The following is an 18,522-nucleotide window of genomic DNA, read 5'->3' on the forward strand; positions in this document are numbered from 1 at the left end:
ATAATGATACCACCATTTATTAATGAAAAACAACTAGTATATGCTGGCTAAAAGAACCTATACCTTCATTTTGGATACAGAATATTCAGTATATTTCATGTTTGCTTAGATATATCCACATCTCTTTCCAGCAGTTCATAAATAAATATATCTGTTTTTGGTCCTATCAAGTATAAAATACAGAAATCAGTAGAACCAATATTTGGAAGAGACATTTAACATGGATTATGTTAAGACAGATGGAGTAGCAAATATTATATAATTGTCTTTGGAATATGCCATTTTCTGAAATACTTATTAATTCATTAATTTTAGTTCAAAATATTTCTCTGTTAATTTTTTTTCTTTATAACTGCTGCCAATTTTCTTCTAAAAAGTGCAGCGATTAAATTTTCCCAACGTTAAAAACAAGAGAACACAAATCATATAAAACGGAAAAATAACCAGATCAAGTGCTTTAACTGACTGAATCCAACAAAAGGGATCAATTAAAGTAGTGACAGGTTAATTTAGTCAGGAGTTGAGACAGTCTGTGTTGCAGGTGAGAGCACATACTGAGTTTTAGTGTTGTGCAAATGATTATTTTCCCAGATAATCTTTTTCCCCTTCTTAACATGGTAGGTAAATCTAACTTAGTTTACCCTTAAAAATACCGTAACTGAGGTTAAGGATCATTTGACACTGTTTAGCCTATGTAGTAGATTGGCGCAGTAATGGACCCAGCATTTTGCATACCTTCCTGAATTCATACCCTTGGGGAGCCCCCTCCCACACTCATTCACTGTGCCTCATGAAGTGAATTGCATTGGTCAATGAAACATTAGCAAAGACAGAACAGACAGATGATTGCAACGTGTGTGTACATTGGAGATTGCTATTTTGAAGCCCTGTGGCAACCACGGAGCACAGCCTGGTGAGCCTGAAGTAGGATGAGAGACCATTTAGAGCAGACACAACCATCCTGGCTTTTGCCTCCCCAAACAACTTCTAGCTGACCTGATAGCTGACTGCAGATGCATCAAGGAGCCCAACTAAAACCAACAGAAAACAAACAAACAAACAAACACGTCCAGCTCAAATTATTGACCCATAGAATTGGATCATAAATTCTGTGAAGTTTGTTTTGTAGCAAAAGCTAACTGAAACAAATCAGAATGGGTTCTGCATGAGGGCCGTAAGTTAGAGAAATGTAAAAAATTGTGGCTGGAGAACAGGTGGAGGTAGATGGCAAAAATGTCCTCAGTGCTTTGCAGTTCCTCCCCACAGGAAGTTTCCCCATCCTTTGAGTGTGATATGGCCGTATGACTTGTTTTCACCAATAGAAAGTGACAGATATTATATTGAGCAAAGTCTGAGCCTAGACCTAAGGGATCATGATGCTTCTGCTCTTGCATCTTGGAACCCTGAGATTCCCATGTGAATAAGTCTGGGCTAGCTTGATGGATGATGAGAGACACACAGCCCATTTGCCATAGTAGTTGATCAGCTGACAGTCTGCTGATCCCTCACATTAGCACCTTGAAGTTGGCTGACAATTGAACACAGCAAAATAAATGGCTTTGAAACCACTAAGTTTTAGAGTGATTTGTTTTATAGCAAAAACTAATTTATATAGATTGTATAATTTATAATTTATAAATATATATAAACTGAGTGTTTAATGGTAACCTGTATATATTCAGAATTACTTCTCCTTAATTCTTTTCCTATGGTTATTCATAGGAACATAGATGTGCAAGGGGTATCCATTGATATTTAAACTGAAATTTTATCCTGAGATATTTATATCTCAATGTCAAAAATATAAAAATAAAACAAGCTAATGGATTATTCCAGTCAGAATTTTGATATAAGATTAAGCATAGTTGAAAACAACAATGTGAGCAAACCCCCCAAATAAACTTGGCTGAGAAAAAATTATCCTTAATTTCTTCTGCCTTTTAGGCATATGGAAACATTCTCGTTCAAATGCTTGCATCTCTCATACTAGCTAGTTATTTCAAACACCGGAGACATTGCAGTAGCCTGTTTAGAATCACTGTTGATGTGATAGGAACAGTGAGCAAAGCATATCACTTCCAGGTTTCCTTACTATTCCTCAAGTGATGGGTCATGGCAATTATTGTGCAGGCTTCAGAAATACTTTTATTTCTGGAAAGTATAGTGGAAATGATACCACTATACTTAATAAGCATTTTAAAACAAATTTTGCAAACATGCTATATTTATTTGTGGGGTTCTCAGCAATTAAAAAGGGTAAACTGTAGTATGTTATAGTTTTGGGTAGGCTTCTTGGTATGAAATCCTTGAACTCTTTAGTTCAGTGTTGTATCTTCACCATTAATGCATTCCAAATTATTTTAGCTAATTTTGCTTCAAAATGGTTAATTTTTTTGGTTTAATAGACATGTAATGTGTACAATGAAAAATGCATTGATTTAAAATCAAGGCAGGATTAGTTAAAAATTATCTGAAAGGTTATTACCTTACCTTGTGCTAATCGATTATCCTTTAGTAGCAAACTTAGTTGAATTCAACTGAACATTAATTCTTTAGAACAACAATGACATACTTGATTAACAATTCAAATTTCTCCTCCACAGTTTTTTTTTCCCCTCTCAACAGCATAACATCTCAATACTATAGCACTTATTTCATTCAATAGTTGTTTCACACTCTGTATAGATTAAGACTTTTAGAAGAGAGATATCATGCTTTACTCAACCATATATTCCCTGTCCTGTTATTGTACTATATACACTACAAGTAACCTTTAAGTGTAAAGTGAATAAATGTATTAAAATTTTTCCTGATATTGGTATATTTCTTTTTTCATGTGGTAACTTAGCAGATGAGAAACTAAATAAGAAAATAACTACATGTAAGAATAGAAAATAGTATTCATTTATGTAATAAATAAAACTGACCCATTAGAAAAGACCCTGACGCTGGGAAAGATTGAAGACAGGAGGAGGAGGGGATGACAGAGGATGAGATGGTTGGATGGCATCACCGACTCGATGGACATGAGTTTAACTAACTCCAGGAGTTGGTCATGGACAGGAAAGCCTGGCGTGCTGCAGTCCATGGGGTCACAAAGAGTTGGACATGACTGAGTGACTGAACTGAACAGAATAAATAATTTAGCAAATATTTTATCTACCAGGCATGATGCCAAATGCTGGCAACAGTTAGCAAAATAAGTACAATTACTTTTTTTTCAAAAATACATAATATAATAAAGGAAAAATAAATGCAGAAGAAAGGCCCCTGCCTTTTTAAACTACACTGTATTCTTGCAGATGCTTCTAGAATAAGAAGCAATCTTCTGACAAAAACTATTTCATGTCTCTCAGGATTTTATCTCAATGACCCTTAATATTGAATCTTAACACTAAAATAGTTAATTTCTTTTTTATGTACTTCAAGGAGAGCTTCTAGCAACATGTAAATTTATGTGAAGCACATATATCTATGTTAAGCAACAATTTATACCTGGATTTAATTTGAAAATATCTAGTATCTTTAATTTGGCTAAGGATGTGTGACATGCTATAATTGAAGCCAAAGATCTTAGCCATCTATGTAACTTGCATAGACAATATAAAAAGCTTTCCTTAAAAGATAATCTGATCGTAATATGTTAGATGAGGTTTGCTATGACTATGAAATCACCGTATTGGAATTTGGTAGGCTTTTGTCTTTCATATTTTCTTTGTCCTTAGTCTCTACCTTACTGTCTTCCACCTTTCTATGTCCTCTCCTTGTTTTGCCTGAAATACTCTTTTTCTCCTTTAGGCATAGGCTTATGTGCTATTCGGTTTAGGAAGTCTTCCCTTCTTCCACCGTTTGGATGATGTGTTACTTGGACTGCGTTCCTTGAACATACTTCTTGCTGTGCTCTTGCTACATGTTGGTTTTTATGTTTGTTCCTCCGTAAGGCTTTAAGCTCCCCAAAGGCAGTCCTCTCAATTGTATTCATATAACTGCTAAAGAGTCCTCAGTTCCTGGACAGGTAGCTAACATATAGGTGTTCAGTACATCTTTGTGGATCTGAGATAAATTCAGAATTCATCTGTTATAAACTGATAAATATTCTAGAAAGCCATCAATTATTCCTTAAAGATAATGATGCCATGCTTTCCAAATTCTCTAAGTTGACCTTTTATAAGGCATACCAGATGAAGAAAGAAAGTGAATGATATTATAACAGCTCAATAGTTTTTTTTTTTTTTAAAGTCCGCTTTCTCCTTTTTCAAGAGAAGAAACATCTTTGAGAGGTAACCTATTGAGTTATTAATTCTAGACTCCTAAGATTCAGTTTTATATTGTAATATGATGAAATTAGTCCATGAGAGAAACTGCAGGATTTTGAAAAACTGAAAGCTAAACATATCATAACACTTATGCACTCTTTAGAACTTAATACAAAACAGATGCAGAAAGAAATTGTGAAATAAAGGTAGAATTTCAAAGACATCTTGAAAATAATGCCCTCTCAAAAACCCATCTTTTTGAAAATTACTTTGAGAAATAAGTCAGTTGAAAACACAATACTTACATATCAATAGTATTTCAAAATGAAACACTGAACCATGTTTTCTTATAAAAATCCTAAACCTTATGTGGTATTAAGGGTATAAAGACAGCCTTTTATTTATCAAGCTTTTCAGAAACTGAAAAGAATAATCTTTTGTTATATATTATTCCAACAAGGTAACAATTCTAGTATGGAGGGCCTTATTGTACTATGCATTTCATCACTCTGTAGGTTAAATTATATCCCCTGGATACTACATCTATATAGGACATTCTTTTTAAAATAACAAAAAAATCTATAAAACATGTGAGCATTGCTTCAACAAGATAACTAGAATCCACATGTATTTCTGTTTTATTAAGAACTCCTGTGATTATTATTTCCAGAGAAAACAATTACTTTCAGCACAATATCAAAGATATTTAGATGTTCATATGAAGCAAAACAAATAAAACTATTGATCACTGGCATTTCTTATTTTTATAATAGAAGTTAGAAAATGTTCTTGGTTAAAAAAAGTAAAAAAAATGGTTTCTAGATAGATGTTATAGTCAATTTTTTAAAACCTAGTCAGTCTAGTCTAAATGGCTAGTTTTTGATTCATATATTCCTACCTTCACTGATTCCTTTATCAACTTCACAGATGTTTATTTAGTTTTGAATGTGCACAGTTACTGTGTGATTTCAGAAAATAAACATCCTCTGAACTTGCAGAAATGTAAAGGCTAGAATGAAAGAATCAAGCAACATTTACAGTAGATTTTGTTACTTGCTCTGGCAGAGGAATGGAAAAGTTATAATAGAAGAACTGGAAGCGCTGGGGGTGAGAAAGGGGGAAGACTCTCAATCCCTATTGAGTCTATGACTTGAAAACTGGATTTTTGTGGCAAAAAATTTACATGAAACCAACCATTCGGTAACTAACTTAGTAATAACAAATGATTTAAACTGTCTCAAATGTGGAATTTATGTTCTGTACTCTTTGCCTGATCTTCAGCAGTAAAAGAATGGAATATACTGCATCTTATACTCATTTTGAGAGTATTTTCAAAAGATTAAAATGGGAAGTTGATAAAAAGGGGTTCAAACTATAAAATTAAACAATTACAGCTGCCAGAGAAGTGAGCATTAATTAATGGGAAAACACACCCACAGAACATCTGACGAAGCAAGTGTAGGATATTTTAAGATGTTTTTAAACTCATTCTCAGTAAAGTTTATGGAAAATTTTTTTCACAACAAATGTGGTGCTTTGATCTTACAGAACATACGATTTTAATGTTTTAATAGTGATCAACTAACTAAGATAAAAATAGGCAGAGCTGACCAGTTAAAGAGGTAGAATCCTACCTCTTTAGGAGAGGTAGAATTTTCTCTTGAGGAGAAAAAACACAATCTCTTCCTGTCCTTAATTTTCAAAATGCTACAGTGAAGAATTACAGCTAGTTTGTGCTCTTCATATCTTTGCTCTTAAAGCCAGATTTAGATTCCATGGCAATGAAGCTTTCAGCTCAAAGAAGCTTAAATAGCAATAGGGGCTGTGCCCTCTATGTTCCTGGATTCTCAGAACCTTCGTAGTGAGGGACTTAACCCCTCTTCCTTCCTGGGGCTCAATTTCTTCATCTATTTATAATTCATCAGCCTCACAATATTATGGGAATCAAATGAAATAAAACACATGAGATAGGAAGGGCATTTTACATCTTAATGGTATAAAAGTCTATTTATATATTTTAACTTAGGGCTTAATCAGATAATAAAGCCGTTTCAAATTTATTCTGAAATGATTAAATGTTGAAGAGTCTGGCTGGCAGGATTGCCTTTACATTATATAAAAGAAGCAAATTTTTGGCAAAGGGCCAGAAAATTGCTCATAATAGTAAAATTTGCAAATATTAGGAAAAAGAACTTGTATATTGTAAATATAATAAAAAACTTTATAAGAGTGAGTGGCTTTAGATGAATATATCAAAATCTTATCAGCAGTGAGAATAATTGACCCACAAATTATAAAATGGGTGAAGTATATTCATCTATATTATTCACAAGATGATATAATTTAACATTGAATTCAGAGATAAAAAAGGAAATTTAAAATTTTATCTCCCCAAGTAGTTGTAGATATGCTCTAGGTTTGACCAAATATTTTGAGAGACAGTGTGATATTACAGTTCAGAATTAGTTTGAATAATATCTCTCCTATATAACACTTGTTTAAATTTGAAAAAGCTATTTATCTTTCTGAATTTATTTCTTTCTTTGTGTCAAACACAAAATGAAAACAAAACCAATCTCTAAATCATAGGATATTTGTAGGAAGTAAGAGAAATAACACTTGAAAAATTTAGCATGATGTCAGTTATTTAATAGGCCTTCAACGGACGAAAATTAGCATTATTACTTTTTACTATTACTCATACTTGCTTTGAGTGTGTTAGGTTGAACCCTTGTCAGGGTTTCAGAGAAGCAGACTCTGAGATGGAGACTCCATTGGGGAATGCCATATGGGTAACATGAAGAAAGCAGAATTGTGCAGAGGGGACGTTTAATTGTGAAACAGTCATGATAAAGGCCTCAGCTTATTCCACAAGAGCTCTGTAGCTGAGAGACCCTTCAGATTTGTCCTCCTTTGAGGCAAGAGACTTGGCCTTTTTAAGCATCCCTATGCATTCATCAGGGCTTCCCTGAGAGCTCAGTTGGAAAAGAATTCGCCTGCAAGGCAGGAGACAGTATTCTTGGGCTTCCCTGTGTGCTCAGCTAGTAAAGAATCCACCTGCAATGCAGGAGACCTGGGTTCCTGGGTTGGGAAGATTCCCCAAAGAAGGGAAAGGCTGCCTACTCCTGTATTCTGGAGAATTCCATGGGCTGTATGGTCCATGGGAATGCAAAGAGTGAGACACAACTGAGAGACTTTCACTGATGCATTCATCAGACTTCCCAGGTGGCACTAGTGGTAAAGAATCTGCCTGACAAAGCAAGAGACTTAAGAAATGAGGGTTCCATTCCTGTGTTGGGAAGATTCCCTGGAGGAGTGCATGGAAACCTTTTCCGGTATTCTTGCCTGGAGAATTCCATGGACCATGGAGTCTGGCAGGTTACAGTCTATACAGTCACAGAAAGAAGCAACTTAGCACACATCATGCACATGCATTCATCACCCCTACCCTTGGTTATGGGCTGGAGGTGGGGCATAATCAGGGCCAGAAAGCTCTCTTTGACTGGATGGCCGTTCCCAGAGAGGGAGTCGCATTCTTTGGCTTAGGGAAAGAGTGCCACAGTCTTGAAAGGGGAATCTGAGCAACACTCCATAACATCTACGACAATGGCCTCTGGTATCCTCAAGTCAGTTGACATAATTAGTTATCCTTCCTAAGCCAATCTATTTGAACCAGCACATGGATCAATGCAAATAATGAATGGGAAAGGAATACAAGAAAACAGGAAGGAGAAAGAGGTATTTTTGAAAATTATCAGGATTTAAATAGTGGCCTTTTAAGAAATAAAAGCAAACACTGATTATGTGCGAAATTAGAGCATTGAGAAAAGATGAGTATTAGGTTCTGATGATAATTTAGGCAATCATTTTAGTAACTTGATTTGAACATTTGATAGTTTACTAATTTATTTATTCATTCTAAACTGAGTAGTACACATACAATTAATAAAGATTTTTGGTGTCTCATAAAATAAATAAATTTGTAAATAAATAAATAAATCTTTAAAAAAGTTTCTGTCAGATTAGGACAAGGAAGATGTTCTAGAGTCAAGATCCATTGGTTATTCTTCCATGCACAATTACAGGATAACTAACAGAAATTTAGAGTAATAATGAATGAACGCAATGGAAATTCTGAACTGAAACTCAAAATATTTGGAGGGTTATTTTGCATGAAAATTTATATTAGAAATTTGTTACACATATTAGAAAGACATTTAATAATTCTAAGGAAGTAATTCACTATTGAAAATGACTTAGAATTTGGTAAGAATTTGGCTTAATAAACACAACTGAAATACATCAGGCTTTGGGTGAAGGCTACAATCACAATGGTTGAAAAACTTCCTGGGGCCTACCAATGATCACATTGCCAAAGACAGAGGCACTTCATTCAGGATTAAATTTTTCTTTGATTGAGTTAAAAAAAACCCCCAAAACCGAGAGGAATGCAGCATTTTAGAAATCTAGACTGAGCTAATATATGCATGAAATGGAAAAATAATTTTGGAAAGAAACAAAACTTCCAAAGGGAACAATATGGAGTCCCAGACTCCATATTGTAAAGACTTGAATTTTAGGAGTTAGTGAGCTAAAGCATATTTAATATATGGAGTTTACAATCTAGGAACCCTGGATCGGAAATATCTGCTGGAGAAGGGATAGGCTACCCACTCCAGTATTCTCGGCCTTCCCTTGTGGCTCAGCTGGTAAAGAATCTGCCTGCAATGAGGGAGACCTGGGTTTGATCCCTAGGTTGAGAAGGTTCCCTGGAGAAGGGAAACACTACCCACTCCAGTGTTCTGGCCTGGAGAATTCCATGGACTATATAGTCCATGGGGTCGCAAAGAGTCCCACATGACTGAATGAATTTCACCTCACTACAATCTTCGAAAGCAAATTCTGTTAAGAGGTAAAGGAGTGTTTTCTATTTCTCACTGCCTACTTTTCCCGAGCCAATAACCTGATATATTTCAGTTGGCTCTGATGACAGTCTCTGGGAAGTATGGTGCTTTTATCCTCTCCGTGATCAGAGACTATTGATCTGATTTTTCTCAGCATGGCCAACACTAAAATTGCCTTTCTCTACAAGAAGCTTTATTTTCCCTCTCTCTCTTTCAAAAAACAAACAGAAAAAGGCAAACCTATATTTCTGCACTAAAACACACTGCAGAGAAACTGGTAACTTTTGCATTATCCATAATACTATGCAAAGCTGCTATCAAAAATGGAGGCTTTAACTGAACAAAAAGCTCTGTCTGGTCACCATAATACCATACCCAGAAGATATGTTTTGGTACACTACATTTAAATGAAGAAAATGAAGCCTGTGCCTTCTTTTTTTTTTGCCAAGGGGAATACTACTACTTTGAGAAGAGAGTGGGTGGAGGCATATTCTCTAATACAGACAAAAAGGGAGCATGGATGTGGTATACTTTCTGGAATGATCTGAAAATTGTAGGGCTTTTGAGTGTAACCTCTCTTCTTTTTAGCCTCAAGCTTTGGTCAGTTATTACTCTGTTCTGTCCTATTAATATGCCAATGTGATTTCTTTTGTTAAATTAGGTGAATGACTGGGAGAAACTGCTAGGAACTGCTACAAGGTAAACGTGTAGCAGTCAAAGGATCACAACAGAGTACAGCTGTGCTGTGTTCTGTTCTTAGTCAGTCGTGTCCGACTCTTTGCAACCCCATACACTGGAGCCCACCAGGCTCCTCTGTCCATGGGGATTCTCTAGGCCAGAATACTGGAGTGGGTTGTCAGGCCCTTCTCCAGGGGATCTTCCCGACCCAGGAACCGAACCAGGGTCTCCTGCATTGCAGGCAGATTTTTTTACCAGCTGAGCTACCACAGTACAGAAGCCTGGTAAATTATCAGGATTCAGAACAAGACAAAGATCCAGGAGGCAAGAAACCAAGTGATGAGGGAGAACAAGCCCTTTTCCAGGTAGGCAGGGGTAGGGCTAAGCATCTAGGAGGCCATACTACTTGGAAGTTTGAATATTACTAGTGAGCAGAATGAGCCAGAGAATGTGTGACTTTGTTGACCCTCTGCCTTTCATACATTTTCTGATTAGTTATGAACTGCCTTCAAGACTTACACCTGCTAACATGCTGAAGAAGCAGATGCAGCAGATGCTCTCTCAGTCCTAAGAGCTTTGTGCGTGAGTAAACCTTGGAAACATATCCAGTGATTTCATTCATTTTTATATTTATCCATCAGGAAAGAGAATGGTGCCAGTCGAGTACTTACTGTTTTCTATTCTGAGACTTTTACTCCTCAGGAAATAGGGGTTAATTCCTAAGAAGATAAACTAGGAACAAAAGTAACCATAGTAAGAAGACTGACATAGGCTAGGACTCTCAGCTAATGAAAAATCCTGAGGTAAAAAGGAGTTTATATTCTGGCCCACTTTCCCTACCTAATACTCCACAAACACCAGGGATATGAAGCAGGCATATTACCTTATGACTCCTATGTGTGCCATACAGATTATCATAATCACTCCTACTTTCCAATTTTCTGACATTCAGATCTGGTTGGTATGGAATGGACTACTTCAGAGGAGTGAGTTCTTCATCACTAAAGGGATTGCAGTGAATACTGATGATAGTGATGGAGAATCCATATATCAACCTAGGACAAACTCAGTAATTCCCAGAATCCCTTGTAACCTTGAGATACAATATCTTTTCCCACCTAAGATTGTCTTTCTCTTTCTACTTTTCCTATCCTAATGCGAATCATCCTCTGAGGTCAAGGTCAGAAGGCACCTTCTTCCCAAATAATATTTATACAATTGTTATGAGGAATTGATGAGTTATTGTGTGTATGTACACAATACATACACTGGTATGTATTGGTAAAGAATACATATATGCTGGTAAAGAATCCTCCTGCAATGCAGGAGACCCTGGTTCGATTTCTGGGTGGGGAAGATTCGCTGGAGAATGGATAGGCTAACCACTGCAGTTTTCTTGGACTTCCCTGATGACTCAGCCACTAAAGAATCTGCCTGAAATGCTGGAGACCTGGGTTCAATCCCTGGGTTGGGACGATCCCTTGGAGAAGGAAAACGCTACCCGCCCTAGTATTCTGGCCTGGAGAAGTCCATGAGCTGTATAGTCCATGGGGTCTCAAAGAGGCTGACATGACTAAGTGACTTTCACTTTCACACATAAAATGCATTAATGTGTGCATGCATGCTCAGTCATGTCCTACTCTTTGCGACCCTATGGACTACAGTACACTAGGCTCTTCTGTCCATGGAATTTTCCAGGCAAGAATACTGAAGTGGGTTGCCATTTCCTATTCCAGGGGATCTTCCTGATCCAGGGATCAAGCCCAAACATCTCTTGGGTCTCCTGAATTGGCAGGTGGATTGTTTACCACTGTGCCTCCTGGGAAGCCTATACATATATAGGCTTGGTTGGTTTAACTCACTGTTTATATAGATATACATATAAATAAAGTTGAATGCTTAACATATAGTAGGTGCTAAATTAATTCCTTTCTTCACTTTTCTCTCAAGTGATTAAAAAAAATTCACATTAATCTCCTTTATGGTCTCAAAAAATATTTGACTATAATTTAAGAAAGAGTAATTGCTTTCTTATGGCATATTTTTTGAGTTACTTTATTTTCCATGTCATTTTAACATTTAATAAAGACCAGAACAAAATCTTTCTTTTATTTTTATTTCCCACAGTTTATAGACAAAGGCTGAACATGAGGAGGTCAATGAATGTGGAAAGGGTAAATGTTGAGAATCAGCATAATGCATTTTAAAGATCATAGCATATTTAATATTGTTAACGCAACTTAGTATTCATGTGGCCTGGAAAAGTCTTATGCTTCTGTTTCCTCATTTAAAAATGGGATTGAACATCCCATCCCTAGTCTGCTTTCCTGAGTATATTGTTATAATCAGAGCACCGAGTAAATACAAAGGACCATTCAAATAGTGCACTTTGATTTGGTTGCCCATTTTGTTGCAGTTTATCACATTTAGAGAGTTCACAATGAGAAAGGAAATTCTTTGGCCAGCCTTCCTGATCACAAATATTTGGCTTTTTTCCTCTGTCCCCAAAAGAGCAAAATTACAGGCTTCCATGATATTCAGTGCAAATGATCTTTATGCATTGTAAAGATTAAAACTTGCTTACATCTTGAATGAATAATTAGGAATTTCAAGTCTCTGAAAAACAATGTGCCAGCACAGTTCTCCATTAAGATTATGGGTTTGGAGTCAAATGACCATGTTTAGGTGCTGTTGAGACACCATGAGCCTATTAAGAGAGTCTCTAAGACCTCTAACCAACATGGACAACTGTTTCAAAACACAATTGTGTCAAAGCACAGTTGCAAATGCTTTATTTGATAACTGAGTGGTTATTTGAGGCAGTTGCTTATAATGGTCAATGTCTCATTATAACCTCTGTGTATATGTGTGTGTGTGTGTGTGTGTGTGTGTGTGTGTGTGTACGCTCAGTCATGTAAGACTCTTTGTGACCCTGTGAACTTTAGCCCACCAGCCTCCTCTGTCCATGGGATTTCCCAGGCAAGAATACTGGAGCGGGTTGTCATTTCCTTCTCCAGGGGATCTTCCCGACCTAGGAATCAAAAAACCTGTGTCTTCTGTGTCTCCTTCACTGGCAGGCAGATTTTTTACCACTGCACCTGGCAAGCCCCAACCTCTGCTTAACCTGCTTGGAATGAATGTAAAGTCAGCAAGCTATTCAACCCCTGCTCCACAAGGCTGTCAGAATTATCTTCCTAAAGAACGAATCTGAGTCACAGGGCTCCCTGCTGTATTCCAAATACAATCCAGATTCCATGGCTTGAAAGTCAGTGTTTAGCAATGAGGACTCTGCTGTTCGCCTTTAAACGCATCCAACAAAGATCACCTTATCCTCTACTCTGCATCCTCACTATACCATCAGGGCTATGGTTCCTCACTGTTCCTGAGAGGTGCTCTGAGCTCTCTGCTTTGTCTTTGCTTCACCCGCTCACTCTGTCTAAAATGCAGTTTCTCCTCATAACCTCTTGGCAAAATCTTAACAGTCCAGATCCAGTTCGAGTACCAAGTCCTCCTGCCAGCAGTAGGTAGAGCTCCCCAGTGACAGCACTCTGATAGAAGATTTCTAGCTGCCTGCCCCCTTAAACTGTGTTCTTTTAGGGGAGAAGGGCCATGTCTTTTAGCTTGGATCCCCCACAGCACTTAGCTTGTAAAATTGAATCTAAAGTGAACCTTAAGAATAGCCTCACTAATTTGCCACCTTCGGTTAGCTCGTATCATTGACAAAATGTGATTTGGGTGAATTGGATCAAATGTTTACAGACTAATTGATTTAGTTTTGACCCTTTCAACAAAAGCTTCAGTAATGGATTCACTCCAAAAATCAGTCAAATTGCTGGGTTTGTAAAACATGGCCAAAGTAAAGAGGCAAGAGAAATAGAAGCATTTTCATTATAGATTTCAAAGCAATAGCTATTATTCTTTTAACCTGATGTGATGATATGTTTATTTATTCACTCTCTTGAAATCCACTTCAAATGCACTATTTTATTTAAAACATAATTATTCCTTGCCTATGCAAGTTATAAAAGCTACACGTAAAATTCTACATAGACCTTTGTCTGCAAACCAGTGGCTGTGTATAAAAGACATCACTGTAACTGGTTGAAAAGTAGAGAACTTCATGAAGCTGTATTTTGGCATTAGAAAATGGAAAAATATCAACACAATTGGTATATTTTTGTTTTTTCAAAGATTGGTTGATTCATCTGACACTATGCAGTGTTAATGTGCTTAAAAATACACCTATCTCCCCCTTTCTCTTCTGATTCATCCTCATTCAATCACCCAGTGGTGGGTTAGCCCAGGGCAGTTAATGTAGAGACTTCTGCAGTCAAAGGCATACTCTTTTCCTGCCTAAAGCCCAAATCCTGTTGGACTTCCTACTCTGCTGGGCCAACCTAGATCCTTAAGATCTCCTTAGTGGCTCTCTTCTGACACACAAGCAAGCCACAGACCACCCCACCAGTCTTTTCTCTGAGCCCTGGCCTGCCCTCTTGTCCCAGAGTCTTCAGCTGACTTCTCAAACAGAAGGTTTCCACATGTTCAGCTGCTGCTGCTAAGTCACTTCAGTCGTGTCTGACTCTGTGTGACCCCAGAGACGGCAGCCCACCAGGATCCTCTGTCCCTGGGATTCTTCAGGCAAGAACACTGGAATGGGTTGCCATTTCCTTCTCCAGTGCTTGAAAGTGAAAAGTGGAAGTGAAGTCGCTCAGTCATGTCTGACTGCAGACTACCAGGCTCCTCCATCCATGGGATTTTCCAGGCAAGAGTACTAGAGTGGAGTGTCGTTGCCTTCTCCACCACACGTTCAGAGGCCTTCCCAAATCTTGCTTCTTTATAACTCTTTCATCCCTCCTTTTGAAACATGTTATTTCTCAGATGTATTATTTCACAAGGAGAAAGGCAGGATGGAAAAAGAATGCTTTTCTTTTTCCCTCTGACTTTCAAAGTCACAAAATCGGATTCTCTCTCAGGTATGTCCTTAAAGCCAGCCAGGACCCAATCAGTCTTTGAGGATATTCAGAAAAGGGGAATAGACTATTTCTTTTAGACCTTGCCATTTTGAAGCTTCTAAATACTTTAGAAAGTAAAAAAAAAAAAGAAAAAAATTCTATTATCTTTTTTTCTTAATGTACTAAAGCGATTAATCCTAGATGATCTTAAAGCTAAATATTTTTCTTTCTTCTCAATATAATAACTTCCTCTATTCTTCTGTTCTATAGTTTATTATCCCTGTCTACAAACTGAGACTAATTTATAATGGCTTAAAGCAATATGAGTTTACATGGAGCAGGGAGTCAATTTTGTACTTCTCAAGGGCAAGAACAATATATGTACAAAGAGAGATGGAGCACGTGTTATTAATTGCCAACCTTATGAAAAGGATTAAAGGTATTTATTGTTACAATGACTGGACATGAAACTAACGTGGATATCTGAGAGAGAAAAATAAGAATTCACATAATTGTACCAAGACCATTTATTGATTGATATTTTAAAATAAAGAAAGCACCTGCTTCTATGAAGTGAAAATTCATTTTAGACATATTTTTGTGCCTGATCACTCAAAATAAATGTTTATAGAAAATCCTTAGAAAGTATATTTTTGTTGAAGTATTTGTTGTTTTCAAATGTAACATTTTAATGTCATACTTTTCTGGTTTTATTTTGTGACATTCATAGCATAAAATTTGTTCACAGTCTTGAAGAAATGATCAACTCAAGGTAAATGAAAATCACAAATTTGAGGGAAATGAGTTTAACATGATCAATAAAATTTTGTATATAACATAACCATTGCTAATTAAAATTAATTTACTTAATGAAATGTGAATAATACAGTTGGTAATTATTTCTTATTTATGCAGTCTCTCTCATTATTTAAAAATAAATCAGGATGAAAAGAATAAGTTAGAAGAAAATGTTTAATTTTGTTTGCATTGAAAAATGCAATAAAGTTCATTCTTACTATTCTCTTAATATACATTTATCAAATTCTAGAGTGAGAGTGGGTCTTAGAAATTATCTGGCCCAACTGCCTCACTTCAGTTCTCTATGTGATCAATGCCCAGGCAGGTCAAGTGACTGGATCTGTGTTACATAGCTGATTAAGGATTGAGCTGGAACTTGATCGAGAAAATTCCTGACTTTGGGTCTAGGACTTTCCCCACTGTATCTCATTACCTTTAAAATAAAATTCAATCCAAACTGAGTTTTTTATGTTTGGGCTCACCAGAACTGTGGCTTTCCAGTGCTTCCTACAGTGTTTAGAGAAGGATAAACTGGTATTAATAAGCATGTGGCAGCATTTTAAATTGGATTTGTAGGCGTAAATTGTATTTGGATCCATCTCTTCTGCCGATATTGAAGGGATATTGCAGCCAGAGTCTCTCTGCCACTCTAGTCCCATCATCTTTCTCTCCCCTTGTGTCACTCTTTTGTGTCTTAAACAAGCCAGTGTGGGGAAAAGATCTTTTTTCCAGTTCTCTGTTGAGTTAAGACACTGTGATGGTACTATAGGATTTGGTTGAAAAGATTTCTTACTCCATTTAGTAGATATATAATAGAAGATATTACAGGAAAAGATTTGGCAGTTGAGAAATGAGCATGTCTGTGAATGTTTATCTAAGGCTACAGCATTTCTGACTTTGGGTTGCAAGTTTAAATTCTGTAGTTTGTGAGAGATTAAAGAATCTCCAAGCATTACTATTTCTTCAAGAACAAGCATGCTTATTTCACTTATTCATTGTATCATAATTACTAAGAATGCTTTAAATAATACTAGTCAGCTGATGTAGCTACATAACATTTGAGAAGTAAGGTGTAAATATGGACAGTACTAATCAAAAGAATACACGTTGGAAAGAAACCAAATTTGCATAATGAAGTATTTCCAATTTCTTTCTGGGAAGTTTTAAATAAATATTACTTTCAGTTTGACATAACAGAGAATAATGAAATGAAGTAATTTGAACTTTTTCCTAAACATTTCATCAGTAAGAAAATTTTTACATTTGATTCTAAATTTCTAAAAGTATTATTATTCAAAGAACAAAATTGTATTAACTTACGGCCCTGATGCTTTCAAAATGTCCACCTTCCTTTTCAAAATCGATAGGCTTTCCTTTTAGTGTCCAGTAGAAAGTGACATCCAAACTAGGATCGTGAATTGCTTTGCAATTAAGGACAATGCTTTCTCCCACTGTTAACTCTGTTTTTTTAGGAGTAAGCTCTATTCTTGTAGGTTCTATAAAAATAAAAATACATTAATTAGCATAGCACATAGTTTTCCCCTGCATTCTGTATTTTAAATAATAGAGAAAAATTAAACAAGGAATCTATGTAATATAGTTGCTCCAGGTATGTATCTTTTAATATACTATTATTAATTGAAATATCTTTTATTGTATTTAGGGTATTTTACTAGGTATTTATTTGTAGGGAACTGATGATTTAAAAGTCACTATTAAGAAAAAAAACTGTTGAGCTATATACTTAAAAAAAAAAGTCACTATTCCTATTAACAAGTCAGCTTGGATGAAAAAGAGGGAAGACTATACAACTACAAACAGCACTTGGCATCCTGGAAGGACAGAAGTATTAGAAAAAAGACTCTGTGGCTTCCCTGTCCACCTTCAAGGATCATCAAGTATAGAAAGGATTTTTACACTAAAAAAAACACCAAACTGCCTCACATCAAAGGAAGAATAATTCAAGCAAGTTCACTTCTTTAAGGGGTATAGGAAGAACCTCCCTTCAAATTAATATCTTAACAAAGACGAAACTATACTACTACTGCTACTGCACCACCTTGTATTTGCTTTATAGTTTACAAAACCTTCTTGGAAGTAGAGGATAGAAGAGGCACCTCTGGCTGATTATAAACTATCACCTCCGATAGCTGCTTTGACTGAGATCTAAACAAAGGCAAAACGGTGAATAGAAATTTTTTTTTTTTAAACTTTAGTTTTTAAAAGATAGATATATTTTTACTGGATGTAGAGCAACTTTAAGCCAATAAATGCTAAATACCAAATGTACATCTAAGGGATATTTAAGCTAATGATCAAATACATGCAATATGATATATATATATATATATATATATATATATATATATATATATATATTTGAATAAGTAGGGGGATGATGCAGACAGGATTTTGATTTTTTTTCTTTTTTCCTAATTAGATTCCTGATTGTACATGACTCAAGAAGCCTGGCACAAATGACCTAAAATTAGCCTAATTTTCCTATTCCAGCTCTATTGTTTGCAATAGCATAGTCTGATGAAGCACCATTGTTAACCATTGATAAGTTCCTTCTAAGCAGTCTTTGAGAGGAAAGAGTGACACCAGAAAAGGAATGTCACTGTAAATATTAACATTCTGGAACTCAGATATTTTGTGTGGCATTCTAAATTCTGGCTTCATCAGAGAAGACAGATAATCACAGCATACTGCAGTTTAAACTTTGTGACAACTGGAATGTTCTGAGTAACTAAACATTCCAGTTAACTCATGATTAACAGAAAGCATTGTTGCTATCATTAAATGAAAAAGTCTGTGAATTCTGCCTTGCCTCACTATGGAAAAGATTATTTAACACACACTAAGAATGAGACTCAAACTCGAAGGCTGAGTTGTGTTCCAGTAATGCATGCTTCAAGTGAAGACATTTTAAAA

General features: G+C 36.1%; 1 protein-coding gene across 1 annotated transcript in view; it reads right to left on the reverse strand.

The window, feature by feature from the left end:
• CNTN5 (contactin 5) overlaps nt 1–18,522 on the reverse strand; it is a 654,757-nt gene that overhangs the window by 171,462 nt on the left and 464,773 nt on the right. The window contains exon 12 of the mRNA XM_052652997.1: nt 16,909–17,084. Within this exon, the coding sequence (XP_052508957.1) occupies nt 16,909–17,084 (176 nt within the window). The remainder of the gene's footprint in view (nt 1–16,908; nt 17,085–18,522) is intronic.

The sequence above is a fragment of the Budorcas taxicolor genome, chromosome 15 (genome assembly GCF_023091745.1).
Source record: "Budorcas taxicolor isolate Tak-1 chromosome 15, Takin1.1, whole genome shotgun sequence".
NCBI lineage: Eukaryota > Metazoa > Chordata > Mammalia > Artiodactyla > Bovidae > Budorcas > Budorcas taxicolor.